General features: G+C 32.5%; 1 protein-coding gene across 10 annotated transcripts in view; it reads right to left on the bottom strand.

Moving 5' to 3' along the window:
• Positions 1–25,770, bottom strand: part of LOC148604688 (transient receptor potential-gamma protein-like) — a 115,724-nt gene that overhangs the window by 39,858 nt on the left and 50,096 nt on the right. For 9 of the 10 annotated variants that reach the window (XM_088550003.1, XM_088550004.1, XM_088550006.1 and 6 more), the window contains exon 2: positions 8,993–9,472. In XM_088550003.1, the coding sequence (XP_088406129.1) occupies positions 8,993–9,406 (414 nt within the window). In that variant the 5' untranslated portion in view covers positions 9,407–9,472. Of the gene's footprint in view, positions 1–8,992; positions 9,473–18,478; positions 18,713–25,770 lie in introns of those variants that run through there. The other variant, XM_088550005.1, reaches the window with a different exon arrangement.

Here is a 25,770-nt window from a genome sequence, read left to right as displayed (position 1 = left end):
TTGTATTTAATGTTTGACCAGGATATGTTTATATAACCAACTTAGGGAGGGTTTAAGTTTCCTTGATTTATGAAGTGTCAACTGCCTCAAAGTTTGTTATTTTGCATAACTCAGTCAAAACTTAAAAACAATCTTCAAATAACCAAACAATATTCTTCTTAAGTATCAGTCTTTCTAAAAATCAGACAGGAGGTGATTCATGCAAGTCAAAAACCCAAGGAATTCACTTTTATTTCTTATTCAGAATCAGTTAAAGACCAAATAACCGTTCACAGTTTTTCATTTGGATGTTGTGCTTTAGAGATAAAATCTATATAGATTGAACATGAAATTAGCACCTTGTAAGAGTTATCGTTCTTGATTTTGTTAAATTTGGATGATTATAGTGGGAGATAAATGTATGATTTTCTAAAAAGTACAGATCTGAATATGGAAAGGACAACTATTACGTAAAAATATAACTAAGTAGATTGAAAAAGCATTGTTTGTTTCGTGGGTTTTTCTTCATCATGAATCACTTTAATATGGATAGTGTCTGAATTTTAAGTGGATTGGTACTTAAACATTGAAGTTTTACTGACAGGTATATAAAGAATATCTTAATGCAGCAATGTTCAGGTGTTATATACTGTGTACTGATCATACTGTATACTGATCATACTGTGTACTGATCATACTGTTTTCAATGTTCAGGTGTTATGTACTGTGTACTGATCATACTGTTTTTCAATGTTTCGGTGTTATATACTGGTATGTGTACTGATCATACTGTTTTTCAATGTTCAGGTGTTATATACTGTGTACTGATCATACTGTTTTTCAATGTTCAGGTGTTATATACTGTGTACTGATCATACTGTTTTTCAATGTTCAGGTGTTATATACTGTCTAATGATCATACTGTTTTTCAATGTTCCGGTGTTATATACTGGTATGTGTACTGATCATACTGTTTTTCAATGTTCAGGTGTTATATACTGTGTACTGTTCATACTGTTTTTTTTCTGTTTTATATATATGATATATTACTGTGTCAATGGATTCATTGTCTTTTATCAGCTTGTCACCCTGGATATTTGATGGAAATACAGTATGTAAGTCTCGTTCTAGTTTCATTTTCTTTACCGGAATTCACGACATAGAACGTATTAAAAACCTTAAACCGATCTGCATTTTATTGTTTACTTGCGGGTACTCCAAACGCTGTATAACAATGCAAAATCTTCTATTTCATATTTTTTTTTGATAACTTTATCATATAGAAACAGATATTAGTAATTTTTTGTCGGTATTTTTTACACAAAAAGATGTTTTGCTCTCAACACTGAACTAAACGCTTTCTAAATGACAAGTCTCCATGCTTTTGAATGGTAGTCTATGACCCATTCTTGTGAAATCACGGGGTCACATGACGAGACTTACATACCCTATAGCTCATCCAATTATGATTTAATAGCATATTTAACATTTTAAAATGGACCAAACCCTGGCAAAAATATAAATGATCTGTTACATTACCTGTCAAAATCTAGACACAATTAGAACTTCCATGCAACTTTCAATGATTCATTATGAAATATTGTGAAAATATTTTAATTTGTGGATACCAATTTTCATGGATTAGCGAAGAAATACTAATTTGTGGATTCTTGAATTCATGATTTTGATATTTTCAGTTCACACATCAATGAAAATTTCCTTTTCATCGGGGACCAAATTACGTGATTTAGTCTATCCACAAAAACCATGAAAATTAGTATCCCATGAACAATAGTACTTTCACAGTAGTGAATTTTGCCAGTGGTTTTTTTTCTATTCTAAACTATTGGCTTCCAAAAACTAAATATTTTGGAAAATGTTGTTTTTATAGTTGAAAATATTCAGTTGTTAGTCAAAACTGCCAATTTTCCTAAATAGAGATATGGCATAAAATCCAATATTATCACTGATACGGCCATCTGCATCTTGCACTGTGGTTTCAATGTTTCCTACATGCACAAAATGTAAAAAAGTTTTGTTAATAAAGTAATTACTGGTATTGATTTAAATATAATTGTATTGATCTGAAGCTTTTCTTCAAAGCCAAATTTGATATAAACCAAATCTACCCTTTTGCCAAATTAAAGTCATTATAGGAGTTAATATTCAAAGACTAACTCCACATATACTGCTTGTAAAACTTTATTTGGTGAGGCTCTCTAAAGACTGACTAAGACCATAAAAATGGCAAACGCTATGGGGAGGCTCTCTAAAGACTGATTCACACCACACAGACTGTAAATAAAACCTGATATACTGAGCCTCTCTAAAGATTAACTTAAACCACATAGACTGCATGCAACACTTGATATGGTGATGCTCTCTAAAGACTGACTGACACCAAGTAGACTCTATGTAAAACTTGATATGGTGATGCTCTCTAAAGACTGACTGACACCAAGTAGACTCTATGTAAAGCTTGATATGGTGATGCTCTCTAAAGACTGACTGACACCAAGTAGACTCTATGTAAAACTTGATATGGTGATGCTCTCTAAAGACTGACTGACACCAAGTAGACTCTATGTAAAGCTTGATATGGTGATGCTCTCTAAAGACTGACTGACACCAAGTAGACTCTATGTAAAGCTTGATATGGTGATGCTCTTTAAAGACTGACTCACACCAAATAGACTCTATGTAAAACTTGATATGGTGATGCTCTCTAAAGACTGACTAACACCACATAATCTGCATGTAACGCTATATATATTGAGCCACTCTAAAGATTGACTGACACCACATAAACTGCATGTAACACTTGATATGGAGAAGGCTTTCTAAAGAAAACATGACAATTGGTAATTATTTTACAGTTTGAAATCACAAGACAGATCGTTACTGCACTTCTAAAGATTCATTAGTTAATTCTTTGACAGCAGAGGAAGTGGTAGCTATAATTGTAAGTTAAATTCCAGGAGTTGTCATTTCATTGTAATCTGTCAGATTATGTTTGACTGTCATTAAGGTTGTTAAAACTTCCAACGCTCAACTTAAGTTTTTTTAATCAAAATCTTAATCAAGGTTTCTAAAATCGATTTCAGGAAGCTTTAAACATGGAAAGTTTTCAATATCAAGACACTTCACCAAATTTACCTTTGAAAGAGTAATCATGGGAACCAAGGTTATAGCGGTAATCAGAAGAATGTAATCCAGGGACAAAGACCAGACATGGAAAACAGACATACACAACAAAGAACACAAAGTAACTAGAATCATACATACAAAGTAACAAAAGCTTATTGTCAGAGTACAGACTGACAAAGGTAAAACAGCAAAAGTCTGAAATCTAACCCTAAAGTATATTGTATATAGTATTTGTAGACTTCTGGAATGACTTAAATGCTTTTGGTAAAATGTAACTGAAAATTTTGTTTTCATGGTGTACCTATTTCAATTTTTTTAAAATTTTTGTACATTTTTAATGTAAAAATTGACCAATACATGTATAATCTCATCCTCTCTGGATCTGCCATCTAATCTAAGTAACTGCATTAAGTTTAGTCTTCAGTTTTTATCACATCTTATATATGCTGTTGTTTATAATTCTGTAATTATAGGCTATGGATCCAATTTGTCCCAAAATTTAAATTGTTTAACAAGGGCATCATGCCCCTTCATTCAATACAACTGACAGCTTGGATGAACCTTTACTTCTGGGAGATCTGTGTTGCTCAATAACTCATTTAAACATTACACAACCTAAAAGATATCTTTGACAAGCTGTACCATGGGAATACAAACTCTTATAACTCATCACTGAGTTATACAACCTATTCTTATCACCTGACAAACTCTGACAGATGGGAGAATTCACACCAAACCATCCCATTGATTTGGTCTGACCCAGCCATGATGAATAAATATACAGTACATCCTTACAGAAATTTGTCTGATTAGAATAGATTTGTTACCAATATTACATACATGACATGAATACTAAGCACAAGACAATAGGTGGAAAAAAGAGAAATTCAAACTAGTTTGAAACATTATAAGGCAATTCATCTTCTTCTTATTTTTCATAAATCAAAAGTGATCTATAATTAGTATATTATCTCTGATGGTCTGCGTTTTGTTTGTTTACTACAAATTAACTATTTTAAAATTTTAGTATAATTTTTTTAAGGTCACTGAATGATTTTGTGGACCAAGCCATATACTCTTTATGATAATATTATGACAAAGTGACATACTGGGTAAGAATAACAGGAAGAGGTACTCTAAAACACCATTTGGACAGTACAGTGAACTTGTTTTAACGAAATCCTGAATAAACCAGAACCCTGTCTAAACCAAACACTGAATAAAACAGAACCCTGTCTAAACCAAACACTGAGTAAACCAGAACACTGTCTAAACCAAACCTTGAATAAACCAGAACACTGTCTAAACCAAACCCTGAATAAACCAGAACACTGTCTAAACCAAACTATTAAGACAGTTCTTTTGTTTAAATTGTAATTCAATTTGAACTTGTGTAATTCCAAACACCTGTCTGAACAGAACACCTGTTTAAACAGAACCCTTGTCTAAACAGAACAACTGTCTAAACTAACCATCTGTCTAAACAGAACACTTGTCTAAACTAAACCCCTGTCTAAACAGAACAACTGTCTAAACCAAACATCTGTCTAAACAGAACAACTGTCTAAACCAAACAACTGTCTAAACAGAATCCCAGTCCTAACAGAAAAACTGTCTAAACCAAATCCCTGTATAAACAGAACAACTGTCTAAACAGAACCCCAGTCCTAACAGAACAACTGTCTAAACCAAACATCTGTCTAGACAGAATAACTGTTTACACAGAACCCTTGTCTAAACAGAATAACTGTCTAAACCAAACATCTGTCTAAACAGAACACCTGTCTAAACTGAAACCCTGTCTATACAGAACACCTGTCTAAACCAAACATCTGTCTAAACAGAACAACTGTCTAAACCAAACAACTGTCTAAACAGAACCCCAGTCCTAACAGAAAAACTGTCTTAACCAAACCCCTGTGTAAACAGAACACCTGTTTAAACAGAACACTTGTCTAAACTGAACCCCTGTTTAAAACTGTCTTAACCAAACCCCTGTGTAAACAGAACACCTGTCTAAACAGAACCCCAGTCCTAACAGAACAACTGTCTAAACCAAACATCTGTCTAGACAGAATAACTGTCTACACAGAACCATTGTCTAAACAGAACAACTGTCTAAACCAAACAACTGTCTAAACAGAACCCCAGTCCTAACAGGAAAACTGTCTTAACCAAACCCCTGTGTAAACAGACCACCTGTCTAAACAGAACAACTGTCTAAACAGAACCCAAGTCCTAACAGAACAACTGTCTAAACCAAACATCTGTCTAGACAGAATAACTGTCTACACAGAACCCTTGTCTAAACAGAACAACTGTCTAAACCAAACATCTGTCTAAACAGAACACCTGTCTAAACTGAACCCATGTCCATACAGAACACCTGTCTAAACAGAACACTTGTCTAAATCAATTATCTGTCTAAACAGAACACTTGTCTAAACAGAACCATTGTCTAAACAGAACAACGGTCTAAACCCACCATCTGTCTAAACAGAACATCTGTCTAAACTGAACCCCTGTCTAAACAGAACTATCTAAACATCTGTCTAAACAGAACAACTGTCTAAACAGAACCCCTGTCCAAACAGAACTGACTAAACCAAACATCTGTCTAAACAGAATAACTGTCTACACAGAACACCTGTCTTAACCAAACACCTGTCTAAACAGAACACCTATCTAAACCAAACATCTGTCTAAACAGAACCCCAGTCTAAACAAACACCTGTCTAAACAAAACACCTGTCTAAACAGAATACTTGTCTAAATGGAACAACTGTCTAAGTAGAACACCTGCTAAACCAAACACCTACCTAAACAGAACAACTGTCTAAACAGAACAATGGTCTAAACCAAACATGTGTCTAAACATCTGTAGTGCTGGTCTTGTATTGTTTTATTTACACCCAATACACAATATGATAAAATGTCTATTGTCTTCTAAACTGTCATGATTCTTTCATAAGTCCAGAAATAAAGGATCAATAGTAACATAATGAGAATTTTACAGAGGAGCATATGACCTTCAATAAGTATACAGGATAAATATGACCTTCAATCACAATCTAATGCATCACTTCTTCAATAAAGTAATCAGGGTAAAAGCTTCAGTCATTTTGTAAATAGGCTTTAAATGCATTTCCATCATTAGTAGTCTGCATCTAAAACTTTTTCAGCTAGAAGACTAAACTGTAAATTTCAAGCATTTTCTAAGAGTCAAATGACAGCAGAGAACAAGTAAAAGTGTAATCAAGGGAACCAGGGTTCTAGCAACCGAAAGAATGTAATCCAGGGACAAATACCAGACAGGGAAAACAGACACACACAACAAAAAACATCAAGTAACTAAAATAATACATACAAAGTAACACAAGTAAATGAGCTACTCAGACTCCACTAAAACTGGGAGCATTTTAAATATAAAATTTGAGACAAAAAATAAAATCAGGGAACAAAGTGTATACAATGGGCAGCTGGTGAGGGAGGGGGTGGGGCTACTGTTAGGGAATAGGGTGAGGCTGCTGGAGAGGGAGGGGTGGGGCTGTTAAATAAAACTACTTGTCTGAGATGTTTTGCAATCATCCAAGGTATACTCTTTCAAAGTTTAAAATTTTAATCTAGTTCAGGATTATAGACAAGCTTTTAATCATATTGGGTTAGGTAATGTCCACACTACCTGATTCTTCTTGGGTATGTGCACACCATAATGTATATAATACTTGAAAAAAGTTGGCAGATCCAGAAATTCTGAAAAGGGGGTTCCCAGCTGGCCTAATGGGGGCCTGCTCCAGTGATTTACAGTTTTCCAAAATAATCAGCCAAATGGTGGTGCCCAGGCCTTTCTGGGCCCTCCTATAGGCTTATGACTGCATTATAGTATGTAAATTATTTACTGTCATGCTCTATCATAATCTCCTGTGATTGTGAGGACATATATGTAAAACTACACCTCTGCCATTCTCAATATTAAAGCCTTTCCGTTTATGCTAATTAGTATAGTACAAACTATATACCTTCCAAGGTTTGTGATGAGTAGTTCTCTTGCCTTCTGAAAAGTATAGTGGGGCCTATATAAGCTAGTGGAGTGATACTTAGTAATTCAGGAAGCAGTTATGTGGAGGAGATAATGTCTTTATCACTGGACTTGTCATTATGATAAATGATAGCCTTGATTTCAACTACTGTTCTATCAAGTTACAACTGTACCAAGTTTACCATTTACTCAGACCGCATGAAGTTTGAAAAAGATGACATTTGCATATAAAATGCAGTTAACTGCAGAACACTTTAAAAGAAAATAAACAAGGTCTCCCATAATTTAATACTAAAAAATGCATGTGAACTATACTATCTCCAAACAATAACATGAATAAAATATTCAGAAAAACTCTATGCTTGACTCAGTGTAATTGTGTGACAATTTATCTGTCACAACACTTAATGAAAACCCAAAGATTCTCAGAAACCTATTATTGACCTGTGGCCATTCAATTACAATGTCCAGAATCTGGTCCAAGTCAGCCTATTAAATAAGACTTCCCCAAGACTGGTCAGCTTTTGATAGTCCATGACAGTCTAGCCATGATAAAAATCCCTTTAATTATAGACATTTCAAACTAACATTAATGGAATCAGAAACAGTTCCAGCTTTTAATTACAATTCATTCTCCTAAAATCCCTTTCAATAATAGATTCCTTACTGTCGCAACAGAATTTTCCATCCACAACATGCGGGTTTATTTTATGTTGTTAAATAAGAAATTTAGAAAGAAACATCATTCAGAACTTGAGGAAACATAAGAATTCTATTTGATTCTAATACTCTCCAAGCTTTAACCATCTCCAGAAACACAATAACAGCAATCTAAAACAAACAATACTAAGAGAACTTGTCAAGAGACAAGTGTACTAATTGGATTAATTTGATCAGAAAATAAGGGCACTTTACAAGAATAGTTTTTATGTTGGAGGCAACTTCTATATGTAACAACCCACTTTCATCAAGTAAAACCACTCTAGTTTCTATATTAGCTATTCACAAAGATAATTTATTTGTTCACAGAAACAGAGCCATTTACTGTCTGAATTTTAAAGTACCATTTTGTGTAAGAATCTGGCAATGAGTTGCACATCATTTTTCTTAATTTGGTGTTTTATGCCTCAAATACATTCCATACATCTGGAAATCAACTGAAAACCTATTTAAATTTACCCTGAAGCATCTTTGACATAGATATTTTTTGACTGCTTGTATAAGCAAAAAGTGCTGGAAAATTTTCCCACCATTTTTCCATTGTACATATCAACTAAATTTGACCCAATCAATATCTTAAAAAGGCAAACCTTACAAACCCTTGAATGGTTATTTCTGGAGATCATGAGGTATAAATACTTAGATAATGCCATAAAATCTCAACATTTTTTCCTTCATGTGCCACACCTTATGCACATTTTGCCTGATTCTTTGACAGACAAGTACTAAATTATTGCTGTTCTAAATTTTAAACTTACAGCAGCATGTAACACAGAATTAGTGGATTGCAGAAGTTTGGAGTGATCTTATATCCTCTATTTCAAGGCATACTTAACTGGAAGTTTGTTCAAAGAATGCTCTTCAAATAAAAGTTTGCTTATTTAGGCATATTGCTTTATCTGCTAAACAATTAACGGTATGCTAAAACCTGAGCATGCTCAACCACTCTTTAAACAAAAAATATTCAACTATTACAAAATAATGGTGTACAGTTATAAATTTCATTCATTTACATACCAAAGGACTATCCAGAAGGAGTTACAAATAAGAGAGTGGGGATTAGGATATTTCAGAGAAGGGGTAATATAAATACATAATAAATCTTACCTCCTCTCCTCTCGTATTTAACTCATGGTTTAGCAATAATTCCACTGCCTCAACATTTTCTTCATTAATTGCCTGAAGTAACGAGTCTCCAACTTCAACATTGTGACTGAGTAACAACTCAATCATTTCTATATTTTCATTTTCTATAGATATGAGTAAGGCGGTACGTCCTAAAGGGTCCACACAGTTAATATTAAGTCCATTGTGTATTGCCACATTTAAAAATTGTCTCGTCGAAGGAATATCACCTCTTTCGACGGCAAGAAGATACTGTTTTTCGTCATTAGTTAAATCCATTTCTTTACGTATGACTCCCATGCCGAGGCTATCCTCTTCCATATCAGTATCTATGTCATTGTTGGCTCGGGATGTCGACATCAAGTTGCGACGGTACTCATAATAAACCTTGTCCATCTTCGGTTCCTGGGTACTGTTGGACAAGTCTGACCTTGAGTCTGACCCTGAGGCTGTTGAGAGCCCCTGAAAATGGAAAATACAAAATATACACAAGAAGACCAATAGAATAAACAATTATAGGGTATCATCATAGCCATGTTTAGATTGTTTAACATCATGTAGTTGGATGTGATATATGGTCAGCAGTTAAGATAGACTATGCGTATTTCAATATATACTTATATACAATGCTTTTATTTGACACATGTGTGCTCATTGAAGTTGTTTGACCAAAATCAGACTGCAGACATGATTTTATGATGCATAAAAAATCAGAAGTCGGTGAAAGTAAGTCCACAATCGAAAAAAAAAACTCTGGAATAAAAATGTTAAATATAAATTGGAAATCATACAAATACACAACAATGCAAAATTAAATCTAAAATTCACAGTTTCTTCCACCAAGATATCTCATTAAACATATAAGAAGCAATCTGCCTTGAATGGAAAGGAACCTCTTATTTTAATTTTATTAACTATTAATACTCATGTCTTCACATAAAATACACAGTGCAAATATAATGGGATGACAAAGGTGACAATGATAGCCAATGCTAGCATAAGTGTCATATTGTACAACTGCTTATGTTTTGTGATCACTTCCTTTGTCATTTGATTCAAGTCTTAAGCAAAAAGTGAATTCAGTCATTGACGCTTCACATTTTTCTATTAGACTGTTTAAAATTTTGGCAACTAAATCATTTTAGCTACTCATAATAATACAGCCTTGTATGACTAGAGATCAGAAAAATTTTAGACAGGAATTCAAATTTCTATTCAAAAGTCCTAGACTTTTTTGCATCAAAAATGAAAGGTCCAATAGTGTAAAGTGAAAGTAAATATAAAGTATGGTGGTCAATGACTTAGGTAATGAAATTTCGATGGTTCTGCAACAGAAATTGAGGGTCCTTTACCTGGCACCACTGCTAATTTGAACTCCTGCTTAAAAGTAAAAGTGTCAACTAAACTTAATAAATTTCAAATCAGTCTGTGGATGATTCAAGGAAAAAAGTCTTACATTTTTACCATTGAACTACATATATTTTCATCTTGATAGTTAATTTAATAAATGTATTCCCCAAGGCTCCCCTAAAAAATATACATAACAAATTACCATAAAGTATTTAATCTATAATTTTGAATCAACCACCTTATTTCTCTTCATTGTAATCCAGATACAATCTTGTACCACCCAAGATATTTTACACTTCACAGTACGAAAACCAATTAAACAGAATTTACATATCCACCCACCATAACTAAAAGATTGAGTTTCACATAAAATAAATTCTAATTCAATGAAAAAATCAATTGAACAGAATATTCAAATGCTCAGAAAACTGTTTCAGTGCAACACTGTTTACATTGCCAATAGCTAAGCACAGATTTTGTCGATGAAAACATGTTACCATGGATGAAAAATAATGATACAAGTTCAAATTGGAATTATAGTGTAAATAGAGTATATATGGGATAAGGATAGTTGGGTTTATCTTGGGCTATGTTTTGGTTTCAGTTACTACTACAGGTGTTTGGTCTCATTAAAGAAGATAAATTTGATGAAACATTCTTTTCAAATCAAGAGAACAAAATTCATAATTGAAATATGTAATAACATGTACAAGTATTGCTCGAATTATACAGGAAACTGATGTATCAGGTTTTTCAATATAATTTCTTCAGACAAAAGCAATTATTTTCCTGGTAACAAAAACAAAACCAGAGGTATATCATTTTAAACCTCAATCTTTATGTTATTTCTATCATATTAAATTTTCCAATTCTTAAGTACAAATAATTTGTTGATAGCAAATTACTCCCTATTTTTTTTCCAGAATTTATGAAGAGACTCTTATGACTGTAAACAAAGTAAGCAGTGAAATTGCCCTTAAAACTATGGGTCCTTTAGATAATCATGGACAAACTGAGTCCCCATGGTAGGCTACATGTTATATTTCCAATTTCCTGCTCTCAGAACTGAATTATTCTAATAATAATCCACAGACAACGTGAGACATATGTTTATAGACACAATCCTAGTTAAAAATGACATTTTCTTGTTACAAATCAATCATAAAGCCATAAATCTTGGTCCATATTTCTTTTTTCAATTTCCTGTTATTAGAATTCAATAATCTTTCAAAAGCTTTCTCATATTAAATTCCTTACAGATTTGAATCTATTAAAGTTTATTTGTAGTATCAGGCAGATTACATTATTAATGTCCCTAGATAAAAAAGTGAAAAAAATACATTCCCTGAAAGTAAGAAGAATAAAGATTCTAACTAAATGGCCAGTGGTTGATTTCACTTTTTTAAATCAGCACATATTGGGATTTATTTTACAAATTTAAGCCTATATCATGATTTATTGGTTACAATTCCTAGAATTTCCTTTTGTCTGAAAAGACTGAAAGGTTGCTGATAAATTTAGATAATTAAGAAAATTACCAGAGAAGTCTGCATTAGATACAAGGTGTTTACTAAGCACTATCTACTTTTTTCAGCAAGCTAATGAAAGTACACAGTGAATGCAGGCAGAACTGTTACAACACACAACAGTTTTGGATTGATCAAACCTCAAACAATAAACAGAGCTTGTGTTATGTATTTTATTATTATAAGGTAAAATGTACTATTTAGCAATATTTTAAAACATGCTTTAATTTTATATTAAAGCATGTTTTTATTCATTAAATTACCATAATAATGGAGAAACAATTTCATTTTGCATTTAATTGGGACTTATATCAAATTTAATATGAAACTTTCCCTACATGCCTCACCTGATATAGGGAGTGTATATCAGACAATATAGTAGTCTATTCTTGATATAAACAATCACCAACAATTACTTATCCCATCAGTACAGTTGCACCTACCAGTAGTGTCACTGCCTTATCAAGGCATATACAAGGATCAAGACCAAGTATTTGAAAATTTAAAATTAAAGAGCTATATGGATTACAGTGTGATACAATTGCAGAATTTGAAATCTATTAACTTGGGGCAAGTGTGCTCACAATATTAGTTTTTGACACAGTAAAGCATAGGGATTTACAGTTCATTATGGACACAACAACTTGTTTGAACACAATAATAATAGGACAAAATTTGAAATTAAAGATGAATTAACATTTGGAGGCATCAACATGGATTTGATGGCTGCATATTGAGTTTACTGGGGATGCAATATAATAAAGAAGAGCCAGTAAATGGATCTGATCTAAATAGACAACAACAACTCTTTGAATAGAATACAGTAACATAAATTCTAATGCAACTGTCAAATATATCACTGAAAACTTTAAAAATAAATACCAGTATGCACATGTGTAAACAATTTCAGACAGCCAATCATAGATTTGAAGTCCTGTTTTATGTTATCCAATAAAATTCCTCATTACAATGAATGTTGCATTAGCATTCTAAAGAAACTTAATATCTTAAACTCAAGCAGTAGTAAATAGTACAACTATCTTGTTTTTCCTGCCTAATCATTATAAAGACCTCTACATCTCCTTACCACACTACTTATAATTACAAGGACACATGACTTGATATTAATTTCCAAATGAATAAGCTATGGAAATAAGTTAATACAATATGACAAGTTTGCTATAGACATTCTCTACTCTGGCATTCTATGAGAATCTTATGCTTTAATAGGTTTCAAAGAAACTCAGATATTACAAACCAGAATTTAATGGATATTTCCCATGTTAGATAAGTCTCTGAGTAAAAGCAATTTTCTCAAATTCTTGAAGTTGGTTTCTAGACCAAATAATTATCCAATGTAACCCCAATTCCCCTAGAAATACAGGCTTTATGGTTAAATAGTATTGGCTTCTATTCCAATGAAATTTATAGCTTTCTTATTCAAAGACTACTTGTTTCTGTGAAACAAGCAAATTTGGAAAAAAACTTAAAACTAATTTGAAAATTTACAGGCATGCATCAAATTTGCAAAAAAGGTACCAGCAACCACAAAAAGTTATAAGTTCTTAAAGTTTTACTCTATCCATAGTATAATTAAGGTAGTAGACTAAGGGTAAAGGACACAACCCTTACAAATCATCGGAACGTTTGTATTCAGCATTTTACATCAATGTCATGTAAGCATCAAAGTAACTTAGATTAATTTCATTCTGTGTCAAATGAAAGCTTGATAGCCTTTGATGAAATTGAATATGATACAAACATATCACTGACTTCATGAGTTATGTCCCTTACCCTAGGTCTACCTTCTTAAGTTATTGTTTAGCAAATATGGAACAATTCAATGCAAAAATTCAAATTTGTATCCAAAACACATACAACCACAAACAGCCATTTAAAACACAGACAAGAAAACCACAGTAACATGTAACATCACATGATTAAAATAATAACTGCAGACCAAAAACGTCAGTGGATGTAGTATATTGCCCCTTTTCGTTAAACAAATGTAAAGACTGATTTCATCAAAGTCACAGTGGAAGTAAAACATTATTTAAGTCAATAATAAAACCTAGATGGTGTACTTAATGAAATAGTTCTCAATACACCAACATATTCAGATTACCACATTCTTTAATACCAGTCTGCATGTTAGACTAACCAAGAATGCTATAATTGCACTTTACATGTAAACATCTTATACCTTATAAACAAACCATTGCTTTTGAAATATAAACAACCCATTTCTCTCTTCCGTCTAATGATCTAACATCAGTGTAACTTCCCAGCTGAATATTTTTAACATGCAACATAACATGTTCGTTTGGTATTTGTATAATGCTGCTTCTGATGTTTGATTCAGTTACCAAATAAAAGCAAGGTCTCAAATGATATATTGTTCTAGTATAGTGCTTTTGATGGTGACAGTATTTGTCTAAGGATGATATATACTCCAACAGAAAGTTTCATTTCAATTTTCAAACCATAATTTTTTTTTTCATTTTTGGATTAAATAACCTTTTTGAAATGTTTCTGTAATCATACAAAATATCAAAACAAAAATACTGAAGCATCATAACAAAAAAACAAAACTTGTAAATAAGAAACAGAGACGATCTACATTATAACACATGTAACCAACAGAACAAAATGTAATTTCATATATAAAACTAAAGATAAGGAAAATAAGACAGCTGCTGAGACTATTCTGGGAAAGAATAATCAAGGGAACCAAGGTTATAGTGGTAATCAAAAGAATGTAATCAAGGGACAAAAACCAGACATGGAAAACAGACATACACAACAAAGAACATAAAGTAATTAAAATCATACATACAAAGTAACAAAAGCATGAATGAGCAACTCAGACTCCACTAAAAACTGGGAGCATGGACCAGATGCACCGGTAGGGTAAGCATCCTCTGGAAACTATCATTCATACCTTTATAAAATGCTTTTGTTGACATTGATACTGACTTGGAGAAAGTAGAAAAATAATGAAAATCATCTACTAGGCATGAATAACTTACAAAACACATATTACAGCACATAAAAAGAACTAAAGCACTTCCTATATCAACTACAACGAACAGTAATATTGATATACAGGTAGAAATCTCCATCTCCTCAGTGTTAACCATGATAGTTCTACTGATATGTTTAGGATAGTCCTTGGTGGTACCACAATGACATTAATTCAGTCAACAACTAATTCACCTCAATTATCTCTCAGCAATTACATCTAGAAACAATGATAACAATAGATATACCATACCCAACCATATAATATTAACATATTTTAAACCTGGTGAAAAAATGGAAGAAAAATATTGAATTTGAAAAAATTTGGTTGGATCTAAATGACAAAATTCCAATAATAAATGCAAAAAAATAATTTCTGAATTTAATGAGTGATTATGATGTAACATTTTCCATACTGTTGGCCAATGTAACAAACCAAGATTTGGATTTCAAACTCCAGAGTTTTTTTTCTATGATAGATATTGGTAAAGGTTTAATAAATGAATCAAATTGCTATGTAATCAATCCCCTGCACATAGGTTATATTCACTATTTCAAGGCTTTTACACCTCTGCCACACTAAGAAAACAGAAGCAGTTTCATGGATTAGTAATGAGTATGGCAGTGCTCATACTTGTTATATTTTTCACATCCAGTATAGCAGATCCTATAACCTTACGTGGGGTGATACTTAATAAAGCGGGAAGTGATAATTGTCCATGTTCAGAGGAGATTGCTATGTAATAAGCTTTTAAGTAGCACTCCAGATAAAAATCATGCAAAATGTGAATCATGGTTGGAAAGCCTACATATTTATATTTTTGATATTTTGTTAAAATGTTATAGAAAACAGAAATTAACATATGGCTTTTCATATAACACTTGTTCTTAGGAGACAAACATTATACAGAATGTACCATAGAATTCAAAATTAAGGGAGATAATTCTGTAAAATTTAATAGAAACTGTTGGATTTTTAGTGTGGATTATCTCCTAAGAGCAGACAGATTGGAATGAATAGTTATATTTTTCATCATATAGACATATAAAGCAACTTAATAACAAAAATTAAAATATGTAGCCTTTTTTGGGGTGTATCACATATTACAAAACTTGCAAGATTCTTACAAGGACTAGTACTTAATTGCATATTTAACAAGATCAGAGACTACAATTATTTCTCTCCCTGACAAAGGCCGAAAGGCCGAAAGTTTGGGCCCATATTCTTTAATATTTTAATGTTTTATTTATATTTTATTTGTATTAAGTTTCTTTTACCTTTTAAACATGGCTACTGTTAACTCATTCATTATTTTCATTTAGAATTATTTCATTCCATTCTGTTATCACTATTTTATCATTTTCCCAGATTTTGAAGAGAATTGATGTGATTAGCAATTTCCTATGACTAAAGACATGCCAGTTAGCATGGACCGTAGGATGGTAGGGTATTGGTTATCAGCCTTGGAGTGTTTAATGACATCATTTGTCTTGGCAGGCCACACACGGAAGAATATTATGCTGTCTATTAAAGTTTCTATTTCTGTCCCTCGTCATTTACTGACATCCAATCAAAACCCAAGTATCTGGCAATTTTCTCAGATTCACAATTTTTATTGCTGTAATGATCAACTACATTGTTATTATTTAGTCCCTTTGAAGCCATGAAGTCAAGAAAATTATCCAACTAGTCCCGATGATAAGAGAGATCATGACTGAACAAGTAGAGAAAAATTCCCTAAAAAGGGAAGGAATTTTATACTGCAATCTTATATGAAATCATTAAAGTAAAACTTTTTTTTAAAGTTAAACCCCTTTCTGAATATTAGATAAAGATATTGTACAATTTTATAAATTAAAACAAGTAAGGTATTTCTTAATTCTATCCTAAATATGACATACTCCTTGACAATACACCCTAAAAAAAAGGAAACTGATGCTAAATACATCCTTACAGAAAAAAATTTTTGAAAAATTAAGCCCTTTTTCATTTTTCTGGATCTCTCCAGTATGTTTCTATACATAGTTATTTCTGGTATTTAAATCTCAGCACTTCACTGTACAACACATTTTTTGCTATGGCAGAAATTGACTAAACAATAAAATAAACTGGCGATAAATAGCTACGATACAATAGTAATAAAATCCCATTAGAGATCAAGTATAACAATGGAAGTATTACAGCAATTCAAGATGTTGTGCCGTATTGAGTATAGCTCTTGCTAAAAACCAATCATTTGTGTTTTATGACTAAAAACAATATATAGTGAGAAGTGAAGCATTTGTTTTTGAATAGGGAAGGTACAGAAGCAATTTTTTATGCCAGCTTTTTTTTAATTATTTACATTTTCACTTTTTTTGTTTTCCATTTTAAGCTCTTGGTAATAGGACAAATTATTCTTTCTGAATTTTTTTCCAATAATTCTGAACTATAAAGCTTAACAGATAACTCATTGTCCTAAGTTCTGATTAAGCTTACTGAATACCCATGTTACAGGGGAGGGTGGGGGACCTCGACAATGAGAAAGTTTCATACTATCGTAAAGTAAGATTACTAATGAAATTTTACTCAACACCCGACTTTAGTTATGTTGAATAATAGAAAAACAAGCTTTAAATTCTAAGCTTGGTTCTATATAACAATAAATCAATTTGAGATAAATACTGTAATCTGATTGGTTAAAATAATTTTGTTATATCTCAATGGATAAAAAAATATTGACATGCCCCTATTCAGTTAAATTCAGAGCTACTTTTCTCATGTTTAAAGATAAAACTATGTTTTAAAATTAATTTATAAGAATTGGCAATAATAAAAATTTTGTCTATTGAAAAATAACAATTTTCCATGTGCTTATTGTTTATTGCGTGAAGTGTTTTATTCAAATTATACTGGTTATTTATATTCAACATCAAAACAAATGATCCTTGACAAGTTTGTTAAGATAAAGCAAGTTGACATTTTGCAATTATTAAATTCTACTAGTTATAAAACCCTTTTCTCTATGATAACTTTAGCATATTTGGCCACTTGATATTTAACAACTGCGGTGGAAATCCTATCAATTGCCCATCTATGACATTGCCAGTTATGGGAAAACGATGTAAGAAGCATCACGTTACTTTTGACCTATCAGATATTCTAGTCAATTCAATACAAAAACCATCCACAAGAACAGTCATTTTTATATCGCTTGTTCATATAACAATATCCCATAGTGTGCGATCACAAAATAATTAGTTGTCCAAGTAGTGGATAAAACAACCAAATCATAGAGAATAGTATTACACAATGTGAACTGGTTTGATGATGTTAAAAAAAAGCCAGATTTTGAATTGCAAGTATAACTTCAAGCATTATTTGGTAAACATTAAATTAGGAAACTACCATCAAACTGTAGGTACCAGTGCTTATAAACCTTACTATACTATTACATTTTCCATAATTAAAGGGAGTTTTTCATCTAAATATTACCTCCATATAAGGTGTAAGTATTTAGAAAGAGATATACTGCCATTTCTACATTAAAAGGGCATAACACATCAAATACAAAATATCTATACAACATACCTCATATCAAGTCCATTTCTAATTCACTAAGTTTACAAAATTCTTTCATAAAGGCCTTCTAAATCATGGTTAATGTAAAATATCCATTTACTAAACATAATTGATGTTGCTGCAGATGACAAACCACTTAAAGATTAATTTGAAATTTATTTTTATCATAAGAAAACTTTAAAAATCTGTTGACCTGCTCCATCACTACAACTTGCTCTCAGCAATGACAATAATATACATCCTCTAATGTTTATAATCAAACCAAAACTGAAGCAAAATTAAAGGGAACCAGTTTAATATATAAAGTTACTTCTTTTAGGGGGGAGCAGTTTACAGGGTTAGGAGCCAAATTCTTTATAACAAACATTCAACTCTGAAAAGATTGGTATCGTTCTAAAAAGAAAAAAAATATACATTTGATTTCTGATTATTCTGTGTTTCAAAACAGGAATAAGACTGAAATTACAAACACATCCTTTATCAAATATTTTAAAAACAATTTCTTATTCATTTTTTTTGTTCATTCCATGAAGTCATATGATGTAATTTTGACGTTAGAAGTCATATTTTTTATCACAGACATGCCTTTGATAACTTCACAACTAAAGTATCTATACAAAACCTACTGTCTGATTTACCAGTTATCTTCAATGTTATCATCACACCACAGTGTGATATAGTGTAATCTTTCTTATTGAAAATAATCAGACAAATAAGGCTCATTTACAATCGTACTGATGTACTCGTATGAGGCTGACTTTATAGCTGATCTGATCCGAAAGAAAGAATATCGTTTGGCTAGATCCTTTAATCTCAGTTTCCGCTATATAGATGACGTATTATCTTTAAACAATCCTAATTTCAGCGATTTGATACATCGCATCTACCCAAAAGAACTTGAGATAAAGGATACTACAGACACTGTGCAGTCAGCCTAATATCTTGACCTACATTTAGAAATCGATGGTAAAGGAAAATTATTGACCAAACTTTACGACAAACGTGATAACTTTTCATTCAAAATTGTCAACTTTCCTTTTATCTGTGGCAACATCCCTTCTGCACCTGCATATAGAGTGTTCATATCACAATTCATACATTATGCCAGAGCTTGCCGAAACTATGCAGAATTTTTGTATCATGCTAGAACTCAAACAAATAGGCTTCTGGAACAGGGTTATGTTGCTACAACATTGAAGTCATCACTACAGAAGTTTTATGGTCGTCATCATGAACTCGTGGATTGCTATGTGGACTTTTTATGAGCAACTCCGCAGGTGTTTCCAGAAAAGCAGAGAACGCCTGCCCTACCAGTGCACCTGGTCCATGCTCCCAGTTTTTAGTGGAGTTGGAGTTGCTCATTTGCTTTTGTTACTTTGTATGTATGATCTTAGTTACTTTATGTTCTTTGTTGTGTATGTCTGTTTTCCATGTCTGGTCTTTGTCCCTGGATTACATTCTTTTGATTACCATTATAACCCTGGTTCCCTTGATTACTCTTTCACCAAAATGCAACAGGTTCAGGAAATACTGACATACATGTACTTACCAAAACACAACAGGTTCTGGAAATACAGACATACATGTACTTACCAAACACAACAGGTTCAGGAAATACAGACATACATGTACTTACCAAAACAAAACAGGTTCAGGGAATATTGACATACATGTACTAACCAAAACACGACAGGTTCAGGAAATATTGACATACATGTACTTACCAAAACTTGACAGATTCAGGAAATACCAACATACATGTACTTATCAAAACACAACAGGTTCAGGAAATATTGACATACATGTACATGGCTGTAACAGTTGGACAATATGGTAAATCAGAAATAATTGGGGGCATAAATTGGGGGCATCTGTACTTTTAAATAAAATAATGTTCAAACTTTAGAAAGTAGTCCCCTTTAAAAAACATTTACCCCCATTACTACATTGAAATTAAAACTGAGATCAATGTTTTATTTTTTCTTTCTAGCAATTCTTTTGAGAAAATATAATATCACAACACTAAAAGCACCAAAACACTTCAGTCATGGATACATTTACCCTCACCTGTATAAAATAAATGTATACAGAAGCAATACTGACAATTACTTTGCATTTGTTAATGTCCCATTAAATAAAGCTAAAAAGCAAAATTTTATTGAATTTTCTAACATGATATTATTTGCAATTTCAATTTATGACAAGAAGTTAACTATGCTTTCTTCATCTAACATTGTACTAACTACAACTTGTGAAGATTTTACACCTTCTGTAACTATTAACAGTTTCTGAGTTAATTAGCTGCAATATCTCAGCACCATGACAAGAAAGTATAAAGGTGTTGAAACTATAATTACCTCAGCATGTGCAGTATGTTGCAGACATGAAAGATGTAGCATATATGCCTCACATGTGTAACATTAAAGGTATAGAACACATGTGTAACATCTTCATTTCATTCTTTTCATTTTGAAAATTAAATTTTATTTACAAACTACTTCAAGTTGAAACAGAATTGTTCTTCACACCTGGCTAAACTTTGCCCTGATATATTAAATTTATGTTATAAATATGACTACAAGGTTTTAGTAGAACAAATTTCATAAACATTTTTTTTTATAAAATCAGGCTGCTTCACACAAGGAATAATGGTGCCACAGTCTCCTGCTGGATTACATTTAAAGAACAGCTACATTTTGTATACAATATGAAAAGAAGATAGTTTTCTATGGTGCTTCATATACATGTATTGTCTTGCTACATTGGTCAGACAATGGGTCATTCTTGGCTTTTTGTCATTTTTTAGAGTAAAATAAAATGCCAAGTATGTATTTCCAGCAAAACAAACCCAGATCACATCAAGAAGGTTGAAATCAGATTTACAGAAAAAAACATCTTACTAAATCTGATAATGAAACAGACTTTCTAACATTAGGGTTCAAGTATCCATCAAGTCTGAGGTAAAATCATTATAACTCTCACAAAACATTTGTATATAAATTTTAATTGCAAAACATTTTAACAAGAAAAGAGAAAATATGCATGTAAAAACATATCAGTAAGTACAAATGTACTAAGGGTGAAATCAATAATTCTACAAGTAAAATCTCTTTCATGTGGCTTTTGCAGGTATTCATAGAGAATGTTTATCTCTAACTACAGATAAGTGAAAAGATGACCATAGCCTATATATATAAAATATGAATGGTTCCAAAAGCACTTTCTAATACAGCAAATACCGAACCTACATGTAGATAATGATCCATATATTGCATGCTGTACAGTCATTAGTTCCTCATAATCTCTCAATATTAAAGAATTAAAACAATGCTTGAATCTCTCTTGTATCCTAGTACACTGTTGTCTAGGAATAATTTGAAATTTGATGAGAGACTGTCTGTTCAGACTATAGTTGGTGTACAAGTATAGAAATAACCTATAGAACAGAATTTGCAGCAGCCAAGCACAACAGATCCCCCTACAGCAAGGAAGGTACATGTAGAGGTGTTACTGAAGCCAAGCATTACAGACAGAGTATTTCCCCTACAGCAAAATAGAAACATGTAGAATTATCTAACAATACATCAATCCATGCCTTCTGTATATATATTTCACAACATAACATGTTCTGTCCCCACACAAGAAACAATAGTCATATTCCCAATGAACAACAGGTGTCTCTGTTCTGTAGGAAAGAACACAGTGTACTAAATTTTTGTTCCTTTAAGGAAATATGAGGTACCGTTGTAATATCCAACAATAAATCACACCTCATAATACCACTAACAAGACCAGTCGCAGTATATCATGGGGAAATCAAAAATGATATCAGCAGTGCACCATAGAAGTATCAAAGCCTCCCCCTGCCTTTATCAATTTGCAAAAATAAAAATAGCTCATTAATGTGTGCAAATGAGTGCATTAAAATGTATTTATCAAGAAATTCTTTGCATCCCCCCCAACAGGTAATTCTCTGGATCTGCCACTGAAGCAACATTTGATACTCAAAGATGAAGGGACAAGCAGAGAACTCATGCAAAAAAAAAACAACCACATTCTAACGTGCCTTAACTTATAGAGTAAATGTGCATTTGACAAAAAGATCCCATTGTAATCAGATGTAATCATGATTATCTGTCATTGTAATCATTAATTTGATCAATTACATTCAGCAATGCTGTTCTCATCAATTCATTTTAATCATACAATTTGCAAAGTAACTGTGATTTAATCAATTACATTGAGAGTAATTAGGCCCATCTCTGCCCTTAATTTTTTTTTCCTACTTCCAGCTGTCATCAAACATTTAAAACATGAACTATATTGAAAAAATCTTATCATAAATTTGACCCAGAACTTCTATTAGAATCCTTATCAAAAGATAAATAGAAAAAAATAAATTTAGGACCCATTTTTTATCTTCGTAGCAACACATTGAAAAATCCAAAGGATAAGTCATATCTGAAATACCATTTGGAATGGTTTTAAAGAAAAAAGACAGTACAGTGCATGCAGTCACTCCCTTCCAATAAAGAAAAATAAATGTTTTAATTCCAGGGAATCTTAACAGCGAGTAATATTGTTAATTTCAGGGAATTGAGTCAGTCTGTCTTTAGATAGTTTACTGGACAAAGGGATTCAATCTACCAGTATCCATCATTCTATATGTATTTCAATCTAAGTTTTGTAGATTGTTTAAGGAGGTAGACCTAAGGTATGGGATGTAACTAAAGAAGTCAGTGATATGTTTATATTATATTCAATTTCACCAAATCCTCTCAAGCTTTTGTTTGAAGCAGAATAAAATGAATTCAAGTTAATTAGATGATTACATAAGATTGATGTAAAATGCTGAATACAAACATTCCAATGATTTTTAAGAGTTGTGTCCCTTACCCTAGGTCTACCTCCTTAAACCTTTTTGTGAATTGACCAGTTTATTACCTAAGAATACTTATCAATTACAAGTCATTCAATCCATGGAAGACCACACCTTTTCCCTGAAGTCAACTATCAAACTTGCTGTAATTCAACTCTATTGTAAAATATTTTGAATCCATTAGTCTAAATATCACCCCATGAAGACATTAGTCATATACTGCTATGGTTACCATGTAATCAGTTACTTCTATTCATTCAATATGACACCAGAAAGGAATAAAACTACAAGTTACACAATGTCTGAGTTCAACAACTTACGATAGGGGGAGGTAGGATTCCAAGTCTTCTTAAATGACTTTTGCTAATAAAATTATTATTCGTAAATTTCAGTAAATACCTGAAGAACAATCATATCAATTTTCATTAAATTCTGAGCAGCAGTTTCTGAGGAGAAAATTTTTAAAATAATATCATTAAAAATAGCAAAGGGCAATAACTCCCAACATGGCTAAACAGATTTGCATGAAAATTTGAGCACAGATAGATCTCATCATGCTGAACATTATACCCTAGTCAAAAGAAAGTTGGCTAAATCTACCAGTTTTGAAGATATATGCAAAGATCTTCTGTTTGATTCCTATGTTTTTATTTAGTGATGGTGGCCATGTTTTTCAAAGGATGAGAAATCCCCACATTAGTTCTATGCAGAATACCCTAAAGAACATTCATACCAGGCTCAAATTGGCACAGCTGTTTTAGAGTAAAAGAGTTCTGAAAAATTGTTAATGAAGTCGGCAGACGACAATGATGACAACGATGTATGCAAAGTGATGACAATAGCTCACATGGCCTTTTGGCCAGGTGAGCTAAAAAAGGAGGTAGATCTGAAATTTATATTTTCAAGAAGGTTCCATGTCTGATAATGTGAGTTTTTGCTACTTTAATATATATCAGCTTATACACTAAAAAAAAATAAGTCAAATCAGGCTAGAGTATACACAATAAAAGCATTTTTTTTTTAAATCAAGACAGAAATTGTCATAGTGAGTAAAACAGAGCTAGATTAAAATCACAGTCCATTTCACATAAAGCTGCCATTGGAAATTGCAGATATTTTCAGAACCAGGAGATCGGGATAAAAAATATCAGATAGTAAGAAAAACAATGGAAAATGTTGCAGATAAATTACAGGTCAACTACTTATTACGTATCAGTACACATAAAATTCAGACACAGCTAATAGTAAAGTGATTCATGGTATAGAAAAACCCATCAAACAAATGATGCCTTTCCAGTGTACATATGCTTTACTTTCACATAATGATAATTATTTCTGCATTCAGATTTGCACTTTTTAGAAAATCATACACTCATCTCCCACTAAAATCAACCAAATGAAACCAAATTAAGAACAATAACTCTTGCAAAGTGAACTTTCATGTACAATCTATATAATTTTTATCTCAAAAGTGCAACAACCAAATGAAAAACTAGGACTGATTATATGAAGAGTAACTGTTTCTGAACAAGATATAAAAGTGCGATTGGTGAGTTTTTGACATGCATGAATCACCTCTTGTCTGATTTTTATTAAGACTAATACTTAAATGCATTAAATTTGCCTTAGTTACTTTGGTACTACATGTATCTGTTCTATGTAGGATAGTAAGCAAGTAGATCTGTAATTGGCATTTAAAGAAGGTACCATGTCTGGTGAAGTGGGTTTTTATCATACACTCATCAGCAGGTCAAGTCACTGGCTAGATGATATGATAGTTTTCATCCACTGCATTAACAATAGCTGTTATACCCTAAGGATGTATCTATACTGTTTCTAGAGAGTGAGCAGGTAGCCCTGTACGACATATACCAACTGAATCTAGAGAGTGAGCAGGTAGCTACGCACTACATGTACCCACTGAATCTAGAGAGTGAGCAGGTAGCCCTGTACGACATATACCAACCGAATCTAGAGAGTGAGCAGGTAGCCCTGTACGACATATACCAACCGAATCTAGAGAGTGAGCAGGTAGCCCTGTACGACATATACCAACCGAATCTAGAGAGTGAGCAGGTAGCCCTGTACGACATATACCAACCGAATCTAGAGAGTGAGCAGGTAGCCCTGTACGACATATACCAACCGAATCCAGAGAGTGAGCAGGTAGCCCTGTACGACATATACCAACCGAATCTAGAGAGTGAGCAGGTAGCCCTGTACGACATATACCAACCGAATCTAGAGAGTGAGCAGGTAGCCCTGTACGACATATACCAACCGAATCTAGAGAGTGAGCAGGTAGCCCTGTACGACATATACCAACCGAATCTAGAGAGTGAGCAGATAGCCCTGTACAACATATACCAACTGAATCTAGAGAGTGAGCAGGTAGCTACGCACTACATGTACCCACCGAATC

This window comes from Perna viridis, chromosome 10 (assembly GCF_037379345.1).
Source record: "Perna viridis isolate PV_CMFRI_1.1 ecotype Kerala chromosome 10, ASM3737934v1, whole genome shotgun sequence".
Lineage (NCBI taxonomy): Eukaryota > Metazoa > Mollusca > Bivalvia > Mytilida > Mytilidae > Perna > Perna viridis.
The sequence above is the reverse complement of the archived record's forward strand: the minus strand, read 5'-3'. Positions and strand labels throughout refer to the sequence as shown.